This window comes from Pipistrellus kuhlii, unplaced genomic scaffold (assembly GCF_014108245.1).
Source record: "Pipistrellus kuhlii isolate mPipKuh1 unplaced genomic scaffold, mPipKuh1.p scaffold_m20_p_9, whole genome shotgun sequence".
Classification (NCBI taxonomy): Eukaryota; Metazoa; Chordata; class Mammalia; order Chiroptera; family Vespertilionidae; genus Pipistrellus; species Pipistrellus kuhlii.
In genome coordinates this window covers 18,793,438-18,818,320 of record NW_023425595.1, presented here as the reverse complement: position 1 = coordinate 18,818,320, position 24,883 = coordinate 18,793,438, and the positions used below count along the sequence as shown (strand labels likewise).

General features: G+C 38.2%; 1 protein-coding gene across 1 annotated transcript in view; it reads left to right on the top strand.

Moving 5' to 3' along the window:
- Positions 1-318: 318 nt before the first annotated feature.
- The window catches only part of ANO5 (anoctamin 5), a 59,326-nt gene continuing 34,761 nt past the window's right edge, over positions 319-24,883 (top strand). Inside the window, exons 1-7 of the mRNA XM_045577892.1 lie at positions 319-1,036; positions 6,039-6,085; positions 9,559-9,606; positions 14,660-14,701; positions 16,295-16,408; positions 20,017-20,085; positions 22,510-22,794. Coding sequence (XP_045433848.1) covers positions 319-1,036; positions 6,039-6,085; positions 9,559-9,606; positions 14,660-14,701; positions 16,295-16,408; positions 20,017-20,085; positions 22,510-22,794 — 1,323 coding nt within the window. The remainder of the gene's footprint in view (positions 1,037-6,038; positions 6,086-9,558; positions 9,607-14,659; positions 14,702-16,294; positions 16,409-20,016; positions 20,086-22,509; positions 22,795-24,883) is intronic.

The window sequence follows — 24,883 nt, the reverse complement described above, 5'->3', positions numbered from 1 at the left end:
TTTTAGGGAGCAGAGGCTGAATTCAAACTAGGGGGGGGGGGCGGGGGGGGATGACATTCCCCCAACCTTATCAGACCAGAAATTTGTTGCAGGTCCAGGAAACTTGCCAAAGAAGCCAAGATCATATCTGAGCGCGTGCAGGGGCCAGGCTGGGGGGGGGGGGAGGGGGGCTGCTAGAATCTGGGCGCGCTGGCCTTAAGGGGGAAGGTCCCCTTAAGGAAGGGGGTCTTTTTCTCACCCGACAAAAAACAATCCCCCAACTGGGAGCGGGCTCCCCGAGCGAGGGCCGCGGCCGAAGGAGGAGGGAGGGCCGGGCAGATGGCCGAGGGGAGGGAGCAGCCGGCGGGTGGGCAGGGAACCGAGGAGGCGGGTGAGGAGGCGGCTTGGGAGGCGGGTTGGGAGGCGGTGACGGAGCCGCAGAGCCTGCAGTCCTGGTCGTCGTGGGCGCTATGGGACGAGCAGAACCTGTTGAGAGTGGAGCTGCCGGGCCCGGGGGTCCCGGGGGCGTGGGGTCCCGGGGAGGGAGGGGAAGCCCCTGGCCCAGGGGAGGCGGGGCCAAGGCCCAGAGCCAGGGACGGTCGCGGCGGAGCGGAGGGGGCGGGCGCCCGGCCTGCGCGGCCGGGGGGCGGGGCGGCGGCCGGGCCGGAGGTCGCCGCGGTGCGGGGCGAGCAGAACAGGGTGATCAGGGAGTGGTACTTTGGGGAGACCCAAGGGCGCGCCCGGGAGCGGGCGGGGAAGCCCCTTCGGGACGGCGCCCCGGAGGACGAGCCGCTGCAGTCCCTGGAGAAGAAGGTCAAGTACCCCGAGGTCGCGGGGCCGGCGGAGTCCCCGGGGGGTTCGCTCTGGGAGAGCCTGACCCCCCGGAGCGACCTCCTGACGGGTGACTCCACGGATCAGCTGTTCCGGCGGCCCAAGTTCCGATTCAGCGCCAACTCCTCCAAGGCTCTCCGCCCTCAGTCGGACTCCTCGCTCAGCATCATCAACGAGCTGGCCAAGATGGGCGACCCGGAGGTCCTGGAGATGGTGAAGGAGGAAGGTAGGGAGCCGGCCGAGGGGGCGCGAGAGGAGGGTCGGGCTCTCCCCTGGGAGGGGAGGGTGGTGGTGGGGGACGATGTTGGCGGCCCTGCTGCCTGGAGCCCAGGGACATTCATTCACCCAGGGATGTGCCTTGTTCAAGAATGGGGACTGCAAGACCCTTCCCTGGGTGGATGATGGATGAGTGGCGCCCCAGGACTTTCTCCGCTGCTCCTGCAAGCCCGGACCTGGTTCCCCCCCCCGTGACCCCCTTCCTTTTGCACCTCTGTGTGCACCCCGAGGAGCCCGGGGAAAATAAGCACCCAGAACAGAGTCTCCTACAGGGACCCTTGGCTTAGGGTGTATGACCTGGGACCTTTGTGTGGGTGCTTTTGCCTCTATTCGCCCGATGGCAGCTGGAGCTTTGTGGTGCTAGATCTAAACGTGGACACAGCCCTTTTAAGTAACAGGACATCTATGCAGTCTTACTAGTTAGTCTTTAAAGGCACCAAGAAACAATGTATTGTTGCTTCTTCCTCCTCCACTTTCTTAACAGTTTTGTTAATACAATTTATACACTATAAAAGTCGTCCATGTAGAGCTTACCATGCAGTGGTTTTTGGCATATATTCACAGAGTTGTGCAATCATCACCATAATCTAATTTTAGAACATTTTCATCACCTCAAATAGAATCATCTTAGGAGTCACTTTCCATCAACCCCCTTCCTCTTATTCTGTACTCCCAGCCTATGGGCAGCCACTCATTTACTTACTATAAATGTATATAGCAAACATAATCAATAATAATAAAAGTGTAATATGCTAATTAGACCGAATGTCCTTTCCCAGGACCTGCTGGATGAAGCCAGGGCTGCAAAAAAAGCCTGGTCCTGGTGCCAGAGGGAAGCCGGTGCAGGCAGCCAGGGGAAGGAAAGCCTACCCTTGCACGAATTGCATGAAGTGTGATCATGTAAACAGATTCATATGATATGTGGCCATTTGTAACGGGCTTCTTTTTCTTATCTTAATGATTTTGAAGTTCACCTATGTTGTAACCTATGTCAGTGCATTATTCCTTTTTATTGCCAAATAATATTCCACATTTTATTCATTCATCAGTTGGTGAACATTTAGGTAGTTTTTACTTTTTTTTTTTTTTTTTTTGCTATCATGAATAATGCTATTATGAATGTTTATGTACATGCTTTTGTACATGGCATTGTTTTTATTTTTTTTCCGGTTATATAACCAGGAGTGGAATTGCTGGATCATGTGGTAGCTCTATAGTGAAAATTTTGAGAAACTGACAAACTATTCCAAGTGTCTGCATCATTTCATAATCCCACTAGCAATGTATAAGAGTTCTAATTGTTCCACATAATGGTACACACTAATATTTTTATTATCTGTCTTAGCTATCACCTTCCTAGTGTGTGTTGAGTGGTATCTCAATGTGATTTTGATTTGATTTTTTTTTTTTTAATGATTCATGTGTCAAATATCTTTTCCATTGCTTACTAGCCACTCACATATCTTCTTTGGAGAAATGTCTGTTCAAATTATTTGCCATTTTACAATTTTGTTTTTTGTCATTTTATTATTGCATTGTAAAAGTTCTTTATATATTCTGTATATATGATTTGTAAATATTTTCTCTAATTCTGTGTGAAGCAACTACCCCCTTTTAAGTAAAAAAAATAATAATTTAAGGATAGAGGGAAATAAAACAATGGAAAACTTTTAGCTTTGACTAATGTCTTTGCTAAATGATGCAATATATTTATTTGTTAGTAAAAATGATTGGTGTTCAATAATGCAAAAGATATCAAATGACTTTTGAATGTATAAAATTGGGGGTCCCTACCTACCAGTATATTTGTTTTTTAAATGTATAAGATAATCAATAAAATAGAGGTCCCTATTTTTATTGAATGGTTTTCTCCTTTGCTGAGAATTACTTTTAGTTGTAATTCCAGTAATTCAAAAAACTTTGCTTACTGGAATGTCATGGTGCAGCTTGAGTCTGTTCAAGGAAAGTTTTCGAAATTTTCCAAAAAGTATTTCAGTTTTTTGTTGTTGTTGTTGTTGTTTTTTTGCAAAGGCCTTTGTAATTTATATTTCCTCTCATAGTATTTGAAGCTTGGCCTCTAGTTTGGGTGGAGATAGAAGAGGATATTGATATGGAATACCATATACACTTGATGGTTGATTCTGATGACTGCAACTGCCCAAATTTCTGTTGCCTGTTTTATTTATAGATCCAGAATCCAAGTACAGGAAGGTAGTGTGGATTGGTGAGGTCTAGGCCACTCAAATGACACTTATTTTTCTAAATGTTTTTCAGTATGTCAATTATCTTGCTGGGTTGGCTTTATTTCCCATTATTAAGGCCTCTGTTATTACTAGGGTTGTATGAAAAGTGCATTGCAGTGAGGATGTATTTAAAAAATATAATTACAGTTTACATTCAATATTATTTTGTATTAGTTTTAGGTTTGCAGATTAGTGGTTAGACAATCATATATTTTACATAGTGTTACCCCCTGATAGTTTCAATACCCACTTGGCACCATACATAGTTATTACAAGAATATTGACTATATTTTCTTTATATCCCCATGACCATTTTATAACCACCAATCTATACTTTTCTCTTCACCTTTTTCACTCAGTCCCCTAACCTCTCTTGCTTCTGGCAACCATAAGTTTGTTCTCTGTATCGTGAGTCTTCTGTTTTGTTTGTTCATTTAGTTTATTCTTTAAATTCCACACATAAGTGAATCACATGATAGTTGTCTATGTCTGATTTATTCACTTAGCAAAATAGCCTCTAAGTTCATTCATGTTTTCACAAATGGCAAGATTTCATTCTTTATCGTGGCTGAGTAATATTCCATTGTATATATGTACCCACATTTTTACACACTCGTCTCTTGATGGGCACTTTGGTTGCTTCTGTATTGTGGCCATCATAGATAGTGCTGCAATAAACACAAGGGTGCATACATTCTTTCAAATAAGTGTCTTTGTTTTTGATATATACCCAGAAGTGGAATCCTGGGTCATAAGGCAGTTCCATTTTTAAATGCTTGAGGACCCTCCATATTGTTTTTCATAGTGGCTGCACCAATCTACATTTCTTCCAAGAGTGCATGAGGGTTCCCTTTTTTCACTTGTTTGTTGGTTTATTTTTTTAAATACATTTTTATTGATTTCAGAGAGGAGGGAAGTGTGGGTGGGGAGAATGGGAGAGAGAGAGAGAGAGAGAGAGAGAGAGAGAGAAGTATGATGATGATGAGAGTGAATCATACATTGGCTGTCTCCTGCACACCCCACGCTGAGGACCAAGCCTGTAACCTGGGCATGTGCCCTGACCTGGAATGGAGCCATGACTTCCTGGTTCTAGGTGGATGCTGAACCACTGAGCCATGTGGGTGTGGTGGAAAAGACAGTTTTAAAGTTGAATGTGGAATTGCTTGCATCTTTTTATTATTATTATTATTTATTTTTTACAGAGAGGAAGAGAGAGGGATAGAGAGTTAGAAACATCGATGAAAGAGAATTATTGATCAGCTGCCTCTTGCACACCCCCTACTGGGGAAATGCCCACAACCAAGGTACATGTCCTTGACCGGAATCGAACCCGGGACCTTTCAGTCGGCAGGCCGGTGCTCTATCCACTGAGCCAAACCGGTTTCGGCTGCTTATATCTTTACAACCATGTTAAACATTGTATTTAACCAAACCATCTATCATTTGATAATATAAATATTTGATTGCATATACAGTTGATCCTTGAACAACATGGATTTGAACTGTGTGGGTTCACTTATGAGTGTATATATTTCAATAAATATTGCCAATGTATTTTCCTTATGATTTTCCTAATGTTTTCTTTTTGTTATCTTAACCCTATATAATAAAAGGCTAATATGCAAATCGATTGACAGCAGAATGACTGCTCGCTATGACATTCACTGACAACTAGGGGGCAGACACTCGATGCAGGAGCTGTTTCCTGGTGGTCAGTGTGCTTCCACAGGGGGAGCACAGCTCAGCCAGAAGCCAAGCTGCTGTGGAGGCCTCTCCTGCCTCCACAGCAGCACTAAGGATGTCCAACTGCCAGCTTAGGCCCGCTATCCATGGGGATCGGGCCTAAGCTGTCAGTTGAACATCCCTCGAGGGCTCCCAGACTGCAAGAGGGTGCAGGCTGGGCTGAGGGACATCCCCCCCGCCCCTCATGCACTGAGCCTCTTAGTACAAAATATGTGTTAATCACTGTGATAGGCTTCCTTTAACTAGACTATTAGCCAGTTAAATTTTTGAAGAGTTGAAGTTATACAAAGACTTTTGACTATGGGGGGTGGGTGTCAGTGCCTTTAATCTCTGTGTGGGTCAGTGTACTTTTATTTAATACAGCTGGAAGGAGGGTAAACTGAGAAGATCATTTGGTAAATGCAAGGTCTATTTTTGGGCTCTGGGTCTTCTGGAGTGCGTATTCTTAGTAATGTGCTTTCAGCAACAACTTAGAGCTCAGTCTTTGGGCTGACTTTACTTTTAGCTCTTATTTTATGGTTCTTCACAATGATATAAGCCATTATATCCTACATATAATATCCTTTATGTCTCTGGTTTCTAGAACATTAAATCTCACATGGTGAGAACTAAGAGATAGCAATGGACACCTCTCTGGGATATTTTCCTCTCAGCAGTTTTGTGCCTATGTATTTAATAACTGCATTTATCAGAGTTAAGTTTATTTCTTGGTAGGTGCCATTATATCCTACATATTGGCATTTTCTGTTTTTCTCCTAGATTATATAAAGTTTGGGGCACTGATTTGTTTTGGAGGCTGTTTTGAACAATTTAGATCCAGGAATATTTGGGGTATTTTTTTTCTTTGAACTTTTTGTTTGATTTTTGAATTCTTGTTTTCTCTATTTGCAAATTCAGCATATTCTAATCAATTGGCCATTTACCATGTTTTGTTTTATTTTTTTTCCCCTTTCTTATTTAATTTAGAAAGAAGACTCAAAAGGGACTCAAGCTTTGCTTTAGAAATGAGTGAGGTAAGTTAAATATATACTAGCAGCCTATAAGGCAGAATGAGAAACCAAGACGAGGTTAGAAAAGCACTTTATATGAATGCTTTAGGTATTTGTTCTTCAGATATTTACTCATACTATATTCTTTCTATTTTTGTCCTCTAACCTGGTCATTTTTTTTTTTTATTAAGTAAAGCAAATCCCATGTTTTATGCAGATCTAATGTTGGGTCTTTCTAGTTGTTATAAGGGAGCAAACACAAGCTTGGATTACAATATATTCAGCATCAGAAAAGACAGTTTTAGGGTTTATCAATGAAAAAGGCAGGTACTGTGAAAATGTGTCTCTCTCACATATTCATCTGCTTGGAATCAGTGGAGATAATGGGCAGTCTGGCTTTCACTCTCACTAGTAGTAACCAGGTGCTCAATTCATGTGTGCTGGGTTGTTGTCAGAGATAGCCTGGTGGAAAGCTATGAGTTTCACCATTACTGTCTAGAAGGAGAGAAGCCATCCCCACACCACTCCCTGCCGTGGTGACAGTGGAAGCCATATAGGGAGCAGTAAGGAGGCATCCTTCCAGACAGGTTGGGATCAGTGAAGGCCTAAGGGTAAACTTGAACTTCCATCCCTCCCCAGTAGTAATGAGAAACCCTTCCACCATTCCACCAACCCTTCAGTATCCACAGAGGTGAAGAAGGTAACCTAGAATTTTACCCCAACCAGATTGTAAGGCATCACTCCACTTATCCCATCAGTGTGGTGTCAGAGAAGACTTAGTAGTAAGTCTTCAGTTTTAGTAAAGCAGGAGATTTAAATAAAATATATAATCTTATACCACAATGCCCTACAAATTTAGATTTCTGTAGAAAAACCACATATAATACCAAGAACAGGAAAAACACCAACTTGAATGAGAAGAGACAAGCAATAGATACCAATGTTGCGGTGACACAGATATTAGAACATATCTGATTAGGATTTTAAAGCAACTATCATCCAAGTGCTTTAGTGACCAATTTTGAACATTCTTCAAACATAATAAAGTAGAACGTCTCAGCAAAAATATAACAGAAGTTTAAAGAAGAACCTATGAGAAATTTTAGAATTGAAAAATAGATAAGTGAAATTAGAAGGGGGGAAAAAAAAACTCAACAGAGGTGGAATGGATAGAAGAAAAAAAAATCACTGAATTTGGAGATAGAATAGAAATTACCCACGCTAAACAGAAGAGAGGGAAAATTGAATAAAATGAACAGAGCCTCAGGCACCTATGGGGCTATACCAAAAGATCTTATATTGGGTTACTGAAATCCCAGGATTACTGGAAATAGCTCAATTTGTCAAAAATACATAAGCCTACAGATTAAAGAAGCTAAAGGTACTACAAACAGGATAAACTCAAAGAAATTCACATCAATTGAACTAAAACTGTTTCAGAAAACTAAATATAAAAAAATTCTTGAAAACAATGAGAAAAAACACCTTAACTATAGAGAGAAAGTAATTAAAAATTACAGTAGCTTTCTCATCAGAAGCCCAAGGAAGTGCTACAATTGTTTAAAGTGGTCAAAAAACTGCCAAATCCAGAATTATATAGACAATGAAAGTACCCTTTGGTATCAATAGTAAATCAAGACATTCTCAAAAGAAGTAATACTAATGAAAACTTTTACCAGCACAACTACCCTAAAAGTTTGGCCAAAGTAAGTTCTTTAACAGAAATAAATGATAAAATGAATATTGTGACATGGGAAAGGAGTGGGGGGAAAGCAGGAGGAGTAGAAATATGACTAAATATAATAGACTTTCTCCTCTGAGTTTTCAAAATTATGCTTGACAATTGCAGTAAAAATATTTAACAATTTCTGATGTTCTCAATGTATACAGAGAAATAGTTAAGATAATAATAAAGAGGTTCGGGAATATAAATGGACATTGGGTTATATACTTCATTGATAGATAAAATATACATACTGTGGGTTGTGACAAGTAATGTATATATAATGTAATGTCAAAACCCACCACTTAAAAAACTATATGGAAAGTGATACATTCAAAAACTGCTTAGATAAATCAAAATGGAATTACTAAGAAAGTTCCAATAATCAATAGGAAGTTTTGCAAAATAAAAGAGAGAAGTATAAGAGAACAAACAGAAACCAAAACAAAAAATAAAATGGCAGAATTAATTCGTAATTAAATAAATGCAGTCTAAACACAATAATTAAAAGACAGATTTGCAAAGAGCATTAAAAACATGAAAGTTAAATGATTAAAAACATTATCACTGAAAATATATACAAACATTAATAGAAAGCAGGAGTGCTAAATTAATATATAAAGTATACTTTGTAGCAAAGAAAAATACCATGGAAATAGCAGGACATTATAAAATCATTATAAGTGTCTATCCAACATTAAGAAACAGGTAAGTTATATGTACCAAGTAATAGCATCATAATATATGAAGCAAAATAATAGGATGGAAAGTAATACACAAGTCTATAATTCAACTGGACACTTCACTCTTTTCTCAGCAATAGATGACACAACTAAAGAGAAAACCAGCAAAGATATAGATTAACTTAATACAGTGGTTGGCAAGCTCATTAGTCAACAGAACTGCAAACTGCAGTTTGCCAACCACTGACTTAATATATCAAGCTACAGGATATAATTGTCATTTATGGACTACTCTATTTGACAGCAAGATAATACACATTCATTTCAAGTACTTATGGAGCATATACCAAGATAAACCTCAACAAATTTAAAATAATTTATCATAGAGTGTGTTTTTTTAATCACAATAGAATCAAATTAATCAGAATGATAACAGGAACATCTCCAATAATTAGAAGCTAAACAACATACTTATAAACAATTCATGGGTCAAAGAAAACACAAAACAAAACATTGAACTGAATAAAAGTGAAAATGCAACATAGTAACATTTGAGGGTTGTATTCAAAATAATACTGATAGAATCATATATGAGTGAAATAGGATTTTGAGTATTTATTTACTTAGTTTTAGTCTTCACACTCTCTCAGCAATGTCATCAAATGTTTGAAAGGCTTAAAATAATCAATTGATTCTGCCTTTTGTTTTGGTCCTGTTGAGAATTCAGCATCATTAAAAGAATGGAGATCCTAATTCTTTGTAATATAGTGGTTCATAACCATTTCTTGTGTCTCAGGTGTTGTTTTTTTCTATGATTTGATAAAGATACCCCCGAAATTCTCATTTCCTCTCATGCTCTCTCTCTTCATACACACACACACATACACATATATATACCCACACTTGCATGAATACACATGCACATGTATACACATATATAAACACAGTTTGCATTTAGTTTCAGAGCTCCCCTGAATTGTAGGTTTAGTATTTCTGCAGAAAGAAGCTAGAGCTTTTGTTGCTGAACATTATATGCTCCCACTTGCATCATGATTAACAGCATTGTATCTTTCTTATGGTGCTAATTGCAGAGCGCGAGCAACAGAGAGACCAGCTGTCTCCTCAGTGAAACAGAAGAGGTAGGTAATGATCAGTACTATACTCTCTCTCTCTCTTTTTTAAATTAAATTATTGTGATAAGCCATGGCTAGTTTGGCTCAGGGGATAGAGTGTCAGCCTGCAGACTGAAGGATCCCAGATTCGATTCCAGACAAGAGCATGTACCTTGGTTGCAGGTATATCCCCAGTAGGGAGTGTGCAGGAGGCAGCTGATCGATGTTTCTAACTCTCTGTCCCTCTCCCCTCCTCTCTGTAAATTTATTGTAGTAACATTGGTTATAAGATTATATAGATTTCAGGGGAGAAACTGAGATGGCAGCATAGGTAAACACCTACACTACTGCCTCGCACAACAACTTCAAAATTACAACTAAAAGACAAAATGGACATTATCCAAAACTACAGGAAGGCTGGCTGAGTGGAAATTCTACAACTGGAAGGAAAGAGAAAAGCACATCAAGACTCAGAGGAGCTGCAGGAGGCAGAGGTACTGAGACGCGCACGCGGAGGGGACTGGCAACTGAGTGTGAGGCTGGCTTTCTCAAGCAGGAGGGAGACAAAAGCTCCTGACTGCACTGAACTCCAGTTCCAAGCAAAAGTCTGGGGACTCAGACTCATTCAGGGAGAAAATGGACTGTCTGGCAATGGACAGAACTCGAGGGTGGCTTTTTCTCAGAGGTGCTTGTAGCGATTACCACAAGACACTGAGACACAGGGCCCTATTAGGGAAGGGCTAACAGGAAACCAATGCTGTCTGCTCTGTCCTAAGACTCCGCCCCATCCACACTGAGCAAAGAGGCTTTTTGAAAGTCTTGTCTCATAAGGGTGTCTCCAGCACAGAAGTTCTTCTAGCATAGACATAGTTGATCCTCACAGCCATTTGGCTGGGAGGTCAATTCCTTCCAGTGATACCAACAATAATCAAGGCTTAACTATTATACAACAACACTGTGCACACAGCCCACAAAGGGGTGCACCAAGAGTGTCCATCTCAGGAGACTGAGTCACTGGCCCTATAGAACATCTACCACACAAAGCCACTCTTATCAACTTAGGGAAGCTGCCAAAATGTGGAAACAAAGAAACAGATCACAAATGAAAGAAATGGAGGAAAATAAATTACTGGATATGGTTATAAGGTTTTTCAAGAATTTTCTAGAAAAGGCTGTTAAATTTAGCAAGACCCTTGAAAATATGAAAAAGGACAACTAGAAATTAAGCATACACTGACTGAAATAAAAAATATTATACAGAGATCTAACAGCAGACTAGAGGATTGCAATAATCAAATCAAAGATTTGAAATATAAGGAAGCAAAAAACACTCAACTGGAAAAGCAAAAAGAAAAAAGAATCCAAAAACATGAAGATAGTGAAAGGAGCCTCCGGGACAACTTCAAGCATACCAACATCAGAATTATGGGGGTGCTGGAAGAGAAAGAACAAGATACTGAAACCCTATTTGAAGAAATAATAACAGAAAAATCCCACCACCTGGTTAAGGAAATAGACTTATAAGTCCAGGAAGCATAGAAAACCCCAAACAAAAGGAATCCAAAGAGGACCACACCAAGACACATCATAATTAAAATGCCAAGAGCAAAAGATAAAAGAGAGAATATTAAAAGCAGCAAGAGATAAACAGTTACCTACAAGGGAGCACCCATTCCATTGTCAGCTGATTTCTCAACAGAAACTATGCAGGCCAGACAGGATTGGCAAGAAATATTCAAAGTGATGAATAACAAGAACCTACAACTAAGATTACTCTACCCAGCAAAGCTATCATTCAGAATTGAAGGTGAGATAAACAGCTTCACAGATAAGAAAAAATTAAAGTATTATATGAAATACTGAAATGCATTCTTTAAGAAGGGGAAGAGAAGAAAAAAGTAAAGATAAAAATTATGAATAACACATACATATCCTTCAACAAGTGAATCTAAAAATCAAGTAAATAAAAAAATCTGATGAACAGAATAAACTGGTGAATATAATAGAATCAGGGGCATAGAAATGGAGTGGACTAACAATTCTTGGGGGGAAAAGGGGCATAGGGGTGCCGGAAGAGACTGGACAAAAATCATACATCTATGGATGAGGACAGTGGCAGGGGGTAAGGGCAGAGGGTGGGGTGGGAACCGGGTGGAGGGGAGCTATGAGGGGGAAAAAAGAGGAATAATTGTAATAATCTGAACAGTAAAGATTTATTTTTTTAAAAAGATGATGTAGGTTTCAAATGTCGATTGCTTTTGTAAAAATAAAGAAATTTTTAATGGGTTTTGGAGAGAGGAAGGGAGGGAGAGAGAGAGAGAGAGAAAAGGAGGGAAGGATAGAAATAGAGAGAGAGAGAGAGAGAGAGAGAGAGAGCCCTCCTTGCAGCTAAGACCTAGCCTCTTCCCCTCTGACAGCTAGCTGTCAGTCTGGTCTCTGTATCTATTACTCTGTTTCAATTTTATTTCTCTAATTTGTTCATTAGATTCCATATATAAGTGAAATCATGGGGTACTTGTCTTACTCTGACTAGTTTTTTCCATTAAGCTTATACTCTCCAGGTCCCTCCATGATGCTTGTGATGTTTGAAATGTTTCTCTTTAATCCTGGGCAGGATTTGTTAACTCTGTTGATTGCTTCACAGCCTGCAAAGAGATACAATTTGTTCCTGAGGCGACGTCTTATGGTAAAAGCAGTGCTGAATGCTGCTGCTTATGCTTGGATAGCTGCAGTGATAGTCTAAGTCATTTTTATCCGAAAGAATTGTATTGATTTTGGGGTGTTTGTTACTGATTCCTCTTCCCTGGGCAATTGAAGTTTTAGAATGGTAACTATTAAATTTTTTTTTATCTGATTAAAGCTATGGAACCTCTTTCTAAAAATGTGTATGCTTATCATATTCTATCTAATAAAATAGTAATATGCAAATTAACCATCACTCTGCTACACCCACAAGCCATGCCTACCAGCCACCCCCCACCAGCCAATCAGAGTGAGTATGCAAATTAACCCCAACCAAGGTGGCTGTGGCCACAAAGAGCAGGAGGGAGGCTTGATTTTCCCTGGCAATGGAGGAAGCCAAGCTTTCCACACACCCTGGCAGGCCCAGGCCTCCACTCAAGGCTACAAAGTTTCAATTATAGAAGGTAAATAAATTCCAACAGAAATGGCAGCAGCCATGGAGCTGGGAGAGCAGGAGGCTAGGGTTGTCCCAGGCGATGGAGAAAGTCCAGCTTCTGCAGCTCTGGCCGGTTTAGGCCTTCACTCCAGACTACAAAGTTTCAATTATAGAAGATACATAAATTCCAACAGAAATAGCTGCCACCACGGAGCAAGCAGGAAGCTTGGCTCTGCTCCAGGCTACAAAGTTTCAGTTGAAGAAGATAAATAAACCCCAGATACCAGAGCCTCTGCTTGGGTTGCTGGGGGGGGCGTAGCTGGCCTGCAAACCACCATAGGCCCCTTGTCCAGCCCGCCCTATGCCCCAAGGGAACCCCCACCCTGATCCACAACACCCTTCAGGGCAAATCAGCTGGCCCCCTCCCATGCAGCAGGCCTCTATCTAATAAAAGAGTAATATGTAGATTGACCATCACTGCAACACACAAGATGGCTGCCTCCATGTGGTCAAAGATCCTGCCCCATGTGGACACAAGATGGCCAGCAGGAGAGGGCAGGTGGGAGAGACCAGGCCTACAAGGCAGAGCAGTTGAGAGAAACCAGGCCTGCAGCGGAGGGAAGTGGGGGCGATCAACCCTGCAGGGGAGGGCAGTTAGGGGTGACCAAGCTGGCAGAGGAGGGAAGTTGGGGGCAAACAGGCTGGCAGGGGAGCAGTTAGATAGCAATCAGGCTGGTATGGGAGTGGTTAGGGGGTGATCAGGCTGGCAGGCAGAGGCAGTTAGGGGCAATCAGGAAGGCAGGCAGGCGAGCAGTTGGGAGCCAGTAGTCCTGGATTATGAGAGGGATGTCCGACTTCCCATTTAAACACGATCCCACTGGAATCGGGTCTAAACGGACAGGCAGTCAGAAGTCGGACATCCCTCAAGGGGTCCCAGATTGGAGAGGGTGCAGACTTGGCTGACAGACACCCCCCGCCCCCATGCAAGGAATTTTGTGCACTGGACCTCTAAAAAAAATACACACACACACACACACACACACACACACACACACGGTACATACATATAATTTACATACTATTTCAGAACCCCATTCAGAAATTCATTTCTCTGAACTTCAGAATAATTTCCTAATTTAAAGAAAATGTCCAGATTTATAAAAAGGCTCATTATATATAGGCATTTCTAAGAGCAAATCAAATATAAACACAAATTTGTACACACACTGCAAAATATCTTAATGTCATGTCTTTGGCAAAACAAAACAATGATGGGTTTTAATAGTATCTGGTTATATACAAAAAAATTATCAGGTTTTTCTGCCCCAGTGGCTTCAACTAGTTTTTATTAACAGTGCTGACAAATACCTCATGGTGATTTACAAGTCTACAAGTGATTTTTCCTTAATTTGAAAATGTTTACAGTTTATAGTCAGGGCACAATATAATGACAGAAGTTTGGGTTTCCCCATGTAGCCTTTGGCTTTCAGTAGAAGGGAAGTAAGTATACACTGAGTGGCCAGATTATTATGATCTCTGAACACATAATAATCTGTCTTCCCAGTGTATATCCTATATAATAAAAGACTAATATGCAAATTGTCCCCTTGACCAGGAGTTCAACCAAGCAGGCAGGCTGTCCAACCACCCATGTCCCCTCCCCCGGCCAGGTTGGCCAGACCCACCCATGCATGAATTCATGCACCAGGCCTCTAATACACACATACACACACACACACACACACACACACACACACACACACACACTGAGTGACCAGAGTGACCAGATTACTATACGTTCAGATATTAGAATAATCTGGCCACTCAGTGTATATACCCATTTTGACTGAACCCTCAGGAAAATAATGGGAGTCATTATTTTTGTAGCTACTTGTTTATTTCTTAATAGTTAAATACTCCGTGATTTTTACTGATTTCTATGTGCACATTTTCTGTTACCAGAACTCAGAATTCTCCATGGACCTAGATTTAGCTTTTCAAACAGTAAGAGTACCTTTAAATATATCGATATGTTGTTTCCTTTTATAAAATACCATGCAAAATAGCTGTCATAGATTTAGAGAAAAATGATTATTGTTTTTCCCTTCTATTTTTTGTTTTGATTATATTAATTCTAATTAATTATTTTGGCCCAGTTAGCTTCCACAAGTTTCAGTGAATTTCATGTTCATACTATGATTTACAAAAGAGTTCAAGTGGTTTTTTTTGTTTACTTTTACTTTTTTAGTGATTTATAATCAGTGTATAAGATAACAGTTTGAGTTTTCTCAGGTATTTTTTTTTTTTTTTACTTTTCAGAAATGGGAGATGATTATGTAATTCTTTTGGGGCATAGAGAACTTAGACATAACATTTGAGTTACTTTTTATATTTAATTTTTAGACTCCTTAAATATTTCTGTTAACCTATTTTTCCACTCATTTTCTTCTATGCATTGGAAACTACTTATTTTCAGCCACATCAACTATGTGTTCATAAAATGCAATTACTCTGTTCATAAAACACAGATCATACCTGAAATTTTTGTCTTATTTGCACATGAGTGGTCTACACTCGTTTCTTTATATGGCCTGACTTGACTGAAAAACAGCATAGAGCATCATAAAATAAACTCAAGCTGATATAAACACCAGTGATGAAAATTTTAAAAATCTAGTTCTTCTTTCACTGGTTAGAAGATAGAAGAAAGTTGTCTATATTATAATTTTGCATCACAGAGTTGTATCACTGATATCCACTGCCTCATCTGGTTGCATCATTCTAAGTATTATATTATATGGTGCTATTCCAAGTATTACATAAAAACTATAAAGAGAATTAATCAAATATGAAGTTCCTTCTCTCTAAAGCTCTCTAGTGTCCTTGTGGTTTTGAAAGGGAAGGCACTAAATACAGCATGTGAAAGTTGAATTTGAAAGTTTGATTATTATGCTGAGAGAATCACTAACACAAACTTAAACAAACGATTGGTTTTGGCTTACCTAAGAAACTGATGTTAAAAGGAGATTTGCATGAGACTTTACTTGTAGTGAAGCCAGCTGCAAGCTACCTGCTTCCTAATTTTTTACTGCACTTTGATGTTATTTGAACCCTTCAAAAGTTTAATTAGAAAGTGGCAGTTTTATTAAATCATAGAATAGGTAATTTTACAAAATCATATTATAGTGAGATTCATTAACTAATCCTAAAGTGGTGTGTGACCATTAATTGTTTGTTGAACTAATTGGCATGTTGTTTAATGAAGATAGCAAGTCTCTCTCTGAATATGCATTTTGGGATCAGTGTATACATATATTCATTCTATATTGGGGTATAATTGTATCATTTTTGTTGTGTGTGCTTGTTGTTAATATGTTCAGTTTCATCTTGAATACTTGTTTAATAAACATCTCCTTTATAGAATTTCATTTTCTAAAATAAGCACAATTTTCTGTTGATGAAACTGTGGATACTTGTCTTCAACTGTCATTTTAGGCCTGAAAAAAAAATAGATGATGGCCCAATCTTAGCTGATTAAGGATATCATGTTTTTGCCATTTGAAAATAAAACTGTTCTGTTATCCATGTCTCCTCCAGTTTGATAAAGATAAACAAAGCAAAGATTCAATCTTCTTCCGAGATGGGATTAGGCAAATTGATTTTGTGCTTTCCTATGTTGATGACATAAAGAAAGAAGCGGACTTAAAGATAGTAAGTACTTATGTGAAAGAAATGATAATAATAGAAAGAAACGCATTCTGTAATTGGACAGGTATGTTCCCAATGAATTATACTGCAAAAGTCAGAGGCCTCTGAAGTGTTACCAAAAGCTGAACCTGGTTAAGAAGACTATAAAATAGGCAGCCTAAGAATGAATGTGTAAAATCAGTTTTATTTTTTGGACTAACTTCTTTTTCCTCTTCAAAGTGACTTCTTCTATTTTTATATAGTTTACCTTAAATATTAAATGTTACCTCTAAAATTTGAGTTGTATGTCTAAACATAATCTATATTTTGTATGCAATTTTCATTTGTTTTCATTAATCTACCTGAAATCTCCTTTAGATTATGCTCTTCCTTATCTTATTTTTTTTTCATTATAACATGCCCCTTTCTGAATTTACTTTTTTTTTTTTTTTTTTTTTTTACTTATTTACTGTGTCAAACACTATAAATTAAGTTCATAAGACCAAAGACTTTGTCTTATTCATTGCTGTATAGCCAAATGCCTGGGACAGTGGTTGAAGCATAATGGATGCTCAATAAATATTAGGTCCTTAATACTGTCTGGCTGTCATACTTTATTTGTTTATTCTATTTTGCTCTCTACTTTCCTGGATGACTCTTTTACAACTTTTTCTCTCTCCTTTCACCTCCAATTCCTCCTCCCCATTTTCAAGCTTAGCTGACCACACTTTTCTACTTCACTGGGAAAGCAGAAGTAAGTAGAAGAGAAGTTCTAAATTCCCATCACATTTGTCCATTCACCAACATCTTCACCTGCATAATCTACTGTTCTTCCTATTATCATAGAAAACTATTATTCTGCCTACAGCCAACACTTCCACTTGTACCCCTGTTCCCATTTCTTTTTGCCTACTATTCAGGAGTCACCAATAGCACCCCCAGACTTGGTCATTCATTAGAAGGATACACATGCACTGTATATATTAGAGTCATATACAATGGCCATGTTTTATTGCAGTGAAATAATATAAATAATGCATAGGGCAAACTCCAGAGGAAACCAGGTGCAAGCTCACAAGAATTTTCTTTCAGTGGAGTGGTATAGAATGCACTTAATCCCTTGGGTAACATGTGAAGTGTGTCTACTAGATTGTCATTAAAAACTAAGTGTCCTAGGATATTATTGAGGGCTGGTCACCTTCTCCTTCTGCCTAGCACATACTAACATGTCATAGTCCCAGAGAGAAAGCAAATGATTAGCATAAACTGCATTGTTTGTATAAACACTAAGGTAAAGTGAGCAACTTTTATCACTTCTGGGAGTCGTGGGGACCCCCCACTCCCTCACCCCACCCAAAACCAAGTTTCCAGACCTGAGTGCCACTCTTGCAGGCAGGCCTTTCTAAGAATAGCATTTTCAAGACTGATACTAACTTCTCCATATGCTTGCTTAGAAATATTGCTCTAGCTAGTCTTCTTTCTTTTAAATTATATTTTCTGTTGTTCTTTCCTGGGCTGTTTTGTTGTTGTTTGTTTGTTTGTTGTTGTTTTTTAATTTGTTTTTAACAAACAAATGTGCTGTTAATTCTTCCATATTAAAAAAAAAAACAAGAACAAATACTACCACTTGATCTCAATAAAAACAAATAAATAAAATATCACCACTTGGTCTAAATACAAAAATAAAATGTTATTTTAAAAAAGTAAACTCATGATAAATGTATCAGTTAATGAGATGGGCAAAGGGGCTTAAAAATATTTTCTTGTTCATGGATGAATGAGAATTATTCCTAGAATGAGATGGTTCAGCTTTGAATATAGCCCTGTTTTGTTTTTATATATGTTAGTGTTAAGTTTGTCTAGATCGGTGTTTCCCAAACTTTTGACATATGTGTACCCCTTCTATAATTTTCGTAACGCTGAGTATCCCTCGTACTCATGAGAATGTAGAATTAGGTGCAGCTAAGCACGGTGCAGTGCATATCCCCACCAAACTCCGGTGCAACGAGTACCCCCACCAAACTCTTCCCGTACCCCGGGGGGTACGTGTACCACACTTTGGGAAACACTGGTAGATAAATGAATAGATTGTAATAAAAAGATTATTGCTCTAGCAATTTTAATCTTTTTTTGAAATCCTAATTATACAAATTACAAAATGATTCATTATAAAAGTAGAGTTTAATAATCTATGAAGTAACAATCTTATTTCCTTGAACTCAGAGAAGTAGTGACTATTTCACTTGCAAAAGCATTGATATTACAATGAGAAAGATTATTCACTTTTTTAATACTGATACAATATTTTTAAGACTTTTTAAAAATATGTTTTTATTTAGGAAAGGAAAGGAGAGCAAGAGAGTGAGAGAGAGAGAGAGAGAGAAACACAGAGAGAGAAACAGAGAGCGAGAGAAAGAGAAACATTTCAGCTGCCTCCGGAAATCACCACTACCAGGACTCAAACCCTGCAACCCTGGCATGTGCCTTGACCAGGAATCTAACTGGCAACATTTCAGTGCGGGACATCACTCAGCCAAACAAGCCACACTGTCCAAGACCAGATACAATACATCCAATATATTTAAAGTCCCTCTCCTTTTTTTTGTTTCCCGTTTGTCTTATTTTGGTAACATGGGAGAAGGTCAACTATGAAAAGGTAGCTGAGAAAGGAGACCTTACACCATTATCACAGGTCTGTTGTGAGACGTAGTGAACATATAGTAAACATTAGAAGAGGAGGGAAAGGACATATTAAAATAACATGTTCTAGTCCAGTATGGCTCTTTGGTTGATTGTTGACCTAGGAACCAGAAGGTCATGGATCGATTCCTGGTCAGGGCTCATGCCTGGGTTGTGGGCTTGATTCCCACTGTGGGACCTGCAGGAGGCAGCCGATCAATGATTCTCATATTTTATGTTTTTATCTCTCCCTCTTCCTTCCTCTCTATAAAATCAATAAAAATATATTTTAAAAATAAAGATGTAAAAGAATATTTTATTCCCTGTTAAGTTTCATTACATCTCAAGGTATCCATTTGAAGATGAGTCTCCTCTAACTTTCTAGCAAAGCCTTTTAAAATGTCCATTATTATGAAATTTTTCACAATTAAATCATAATTAAAACCAAAAGTTTTTTTTCCAGCAATCAGTGCATACTTCTGAAGCCCACAGGTAATGATTATTTGCATTCAATTTAATTTTGCTTTTTCAAAGTGAACATGTTCTGTTCTTTAAGATTAAAAAGTCATGATATTTTGGTTTAAAATTGTATTATCTATCTATTTATTTGAAGGTTATTGATAGCTTAATGTCTTCTCAACTAGAAGCATTATCTGATTCTCTATTTTTTTGTTGTTATGTAGTAAAGTTTTGTGCATTTTTTTCAGATAGAGATCCTGCACACTTCCTGGAGATTATCCTTAGATATATTGGAATTTTCTAGTTATATTATGGGTTAAAGTCCTGGTGAAAAGCAGCATATAACATTAAGATGGGATACTACGTAGAGTACTTTTATATGAAACCGTAGGAGGGGCAGTGGACCGTGGAGGCATCTTCATTATGTAAAAGTCTATTTATCACAGTGTAAATTGAAGTGTTCTGCATAATTCTATTGATTCATTTTTTCATAGGTTAGAAGAAAAAACTTTGAAGAAAATCTCAAAAAAACAGGTCTTGAGTTGGAAATTGAAGACAAAAGGGTAAAAGTTATTTTATACCAGAACCTTGGTGTTAAAATCTTTTTTTCTTCTACTTTGGCCTTTGACTAGATAAACCTTGTCTTGGGAACAATACATTAGTTTTTTGGGGGGCTACAAATGTGTACACTGGGAATGGTAATACCTGTGGTTGTTCAGGTAAGTTGGTTTTTTCTCTGTGGAATGATGAGTGGAACACTTCACAAATAGACGTAAATAAATTGTTCAGGATATGAAGAAAGTGAAGTGGTTTTTATTTCATATCTTTGTCATTTTGAAAGCTGCCTATAATCTGGCATCCAATCTAGTTAGCCTGGCTAATTTGTAGTACAATTGATATTTAAGCTAAGGAACATTTCTGCTCATGAATATGACAAATGCTTTTCTAACCACTACCATTTACTATTTTTCTAGAATTTCCTTCAAAATTATATTTAAAGCCATATTTAAGTTTCTATTCTGTCTATGAAACCGTAATATTTTCTAGTTCTAAATTAACACTCATTAGTTTTTATCTATCCCTATTTTTACTGAAGTAATAAATATATATTATACTACACACTCTATAACATAATTATTCTTCTGTTTAATGAATGATTAATGTTTATTATCTAAAGTACTTCCTCTAGATCATGGTTTGGCATTTGGTGTGGCCCTGCCAAGCCATTAGGAGTGAATTAATTAAATGTTTGATCAAATATAGCAGGTTAATTTGTAAGTTGATTATTTTGTACTAGAGGCCCAGTAAACATAATTCATGCATGGAGTAGGTGGGTGTCTCTCAGCCCAGCCTGCACCCTCTCCAATCTGGGACCCTTCAAGGGATGTCCAACTGCCCCTTTAGGCCCAGTGGAATCAGGCCTAAATGGGACGTTGGACATCCCTCTCACAATCCAGGACTGCTGTCTCCAACCGCTCGCCTGCCTGCCTGCCTGATTGTCCCTAACCATTTCTGCCTGCCAGCCTGATCACCCCTTAACCACTCCCCTGCCAGCCTGATTGGTACCTAACTGCTTCCCTGCCAGCCCAATCACCCCTACCTGTCCTCCCCTGCCGACATGGTCACCCTTAACTGCCCTTCCCTGCAGGGCTGGTCCCCTCCCCAAATGCCCTCCCCTGTAGGCCTGGACTCCTCCAACTGCCCTCCCTTCAGGCCTGGTTCCCCCCTACTGCCCTCCCCTGCAGGCCTGGTTGCCCCTAACTGCCCTCCTCTGCAGGCCTGGTCACCCCTAAATGCCCTCCCCTTCAGACCTAGTCACCCCTAACTGTCCTCCCTTGCTGGCCACCTTGTGGTGGCCATCTTGTGTCCACATGGGGTGGCCATCTTTGACCACATTGGGGGGGGGGGGCATCTTGTGTGTTGGAGTGACAGTAAGTTTGCATATTACCTCTTTATTAAATAGGATGGCCCTTGAGTGATCTTATAAATATCCAAATGGCCCTTGGCAGAAACAAGAGTGTAGGCTAGTGGTTGGCAAACTCATTAGTCAACAGAGCCAATTATCAACAATACAACAATTGAAATTTCTTTTGACAGCCAAATTTTTTAAACTTAAACTATATAGATAGGTACATTGTTATTAACTTAATTAGGGCACTCCTAAACTAGCCTTTGCTAAAAACTCAAGGGGCCAAAGAGCCGCATGTGGCTCATGAGCTGCAGTTTGGCAACCACTGGTATAGGATATACATGCTCTAAGTTTAGGCTATACATAGAAGTTAAGAAAAAAGAGTGACTGCATCTTATACTTCCTAAGTGTTCCACATATACCCTAAGCACAATTCTGAGCAAATGGCTAGTTGCTAAATCAATACTTAAGAGATTGCCCAGACACATATTCATCTTTGGATATCAGGCTAGTATACATTGACACTGAAATATTTATTTTAAAATATTATCTCTTTACCTCTCTCTGTCTTTCTCTCTCTCTCACACACACACACACACAAAGACACACAAACTATCCCCCAAAAATGTATACATATTTTACAGCTGATAATTGATGTTTCTTTTCAGATTTAACTTATTGAAATTAATAATTACTCAAAATGTGTATGCATTTTTTGGGACACTTTCTATGTAAAATATATATATATATATATATATATATATATATATATATATAGATAGATAGATATATATATAGATATATATATAGATATATAGATATATATTTTATATATATATATAATTTTTATATGATATATTTATAATATTTATATATTATATATATATGTTATATAATATATAAATATATAACTGTCTTGAGCATTTGCTCTTCTAAAAGTTTTGCTGAATTTCAGTAGACTGAAAAACGCTGTGATATCTTTAATTTGTGTTTTTATATAATTCTGTTTCTTTTCCTTAATTAGTTCAGTAATAAACGTATTAGTAAGCTTTCTTTTATTTTGACTTTTTTTATATAGAACTCTGAAGATGGAAGAACTTACTTTGTCAAGATCCATGCCCCTTGGGAGGTATTAGTTACTTATGCTGAAGTGTTGGGAATGAAAAAGCCTATTAAAGAGAATGATATTCCCCGACCACAGAAAGCCCCCTTTAACTTCATTCTTGGGCCTCTGAAGCTCCCAAAGAATGTGATGCATCCTAAACCAGAATATTTCACTGTCCAATTTACCAGACATCGCCAGGAACTCTTCCTCATTGAGGACAAGTCAAGCTTCTTTCCATCCTCGGCAAGAAACAGAATTGTAGGTAGAGAAGCCATCTGGGGATATCCCTTCCAGTAAGGGATGAGTGCCTGTTTGCTTTTATATGTGTGCATGGGGAATAGTGTGTCAGCAGGTGCTTCTGTGAAAATGTTGATAATGTATTTAGTGGTATTGGGCATGTTTGAAATTTCACTTGGTCCACCTAAGTATGTTAACCTCCCTACTTCTCATACTGTTGTTTAAAATTGAATGGTGGACATTGTGGACATAGTAAAAAAAGAGACCTGGGAAAGGCATTTAATTGAGAATAGGACTTAGATTTTTATGAGATCTTTGTAAAGTGGCTTTATGATCTTAGAGTTTGGTTTTGTAAATTTAGTGCATAATTGGAGGAACACTGGTTGTTCCAAATAGAAATGGAATGCTTTGTATAATATTTAGCATTTGAGAAATCACAGAACTTTTTCTTTTCATTAAGACCATCTTTAGTCTTTTCAATAATAATATTTCCTCTTCATTTGTAGTCCTAGGTTCTTTAAATTCACCATTAAAACCTCTCTTCTAAAGAATCACATTTCTGTGCCATAGTTTCTTTGTGTTAAGATAGGAATAATATCTACCTCTCATTACCTTGAGAATTGAGTTTATGTATGAAAGGTTTTAACAGTTTCTGGAACATAGTAAGTGTTCAGTAAGTGTTAGATATTATTATTATTGGTGTGATTTTTAGAGGGGGGGAAATGCAGGTTCTTTGTTTCTCTGTTGCATGTTAATGTAGTCACCACAGTTCTAACAATCACAAGACCCTTCCCTTGATTTTACTTACTGTTTTCCTGAGCAATTGGAGACTTCATTCCCTTTAGGTTCAGTACTTTTATGTGTCTTAGAAGGATTTAAAAATAACTTTCTAGTTTATACTTCTATTTTTTAATAATTCACTGACAGAAATATTAAACAAAATGTAATGCCTAGAATTAATGTACATATAATATAGGTGTGAATCTACAAACTAAAAACTGTGTCCCCTTTCCTACCAGGATTAAATAACAACAACAAACCTAGGAGGCAGCTTATAGGTAAATAAATAAAGAGCACATGGCATGGAATCAGAAAATCTGGTTTCAGGTCACGAGTCTGCTTCTTTCTAAATGTATAACCTTTCTTAAAATAGAGATAATGGTAATACTGGAAATATTGGGAGAATGAAATAGAAGAATGTAGGTGAGACACTCTGTAAACTATAAAATATTTCAGATATCCTTGTTACATTGAAAAGTTGCTAACAAAAGACAAGTGAAATATAGGGGCCAATTAGGAACTTGATCAGGAACAGAAATGTCAGTATTCATTCATCTTTAGTTGTTAGTAATGAGTGTCAGTACCTTAGGTTAATTTAGTTTTAAAACTCAACAGTTTCCTCTCATAAAGCAATGCTATTCTTGCTCTGTTGAGGAAGTTATTTGGGAGGTTAATAAAAGCAGAAAAGTCCTTTCCTTGCTAACTTCATCCCAAACACTATAGTTTAGGTATGTACAGATTGAACAAGAGCATTTACATTGGTATAGAATTTCATACTTTTAAAAATATATTCACAATCATGTGACATATGCCCCTCACAATCTTCATTTTGAAACATCTTATTTAAATGTAACATAATTCTATTAAACATTTCCACTTCTGACAGCCATTAAGTTTATTTCCAACTTTTCTGATATTACAAATAATTCTGCCCTTTATAGCATAGTATTTACATAATTTCAACATATGTAAATTTTTCTGCAAAATGGATACCATGTAAAATTTCTGGATCTAAATGCACACACATTTAAAATTTTATACATACAGCATTGTCCTACTTTATAAAAATATGTACTAATTTAGAATCCTAATAACATAAATAAACATGAACCCACAAGTCATAAATGTACATCTCACTGAGTTATCACAAAATGCACAGCCATGTAACTACCACCCACATCCAAAGAGAAAATCTTTCTAAAACCCCAGAAGCCCTAGTGCCTTTTCTCAATCACTATTCCCATTCTCCAGAGCAGAGATCAACTCTTAACTACTAACAGAAGTGATCAGTTTAAATTAAAAGAAACAAGTATTTGTCTCAGCATTTACT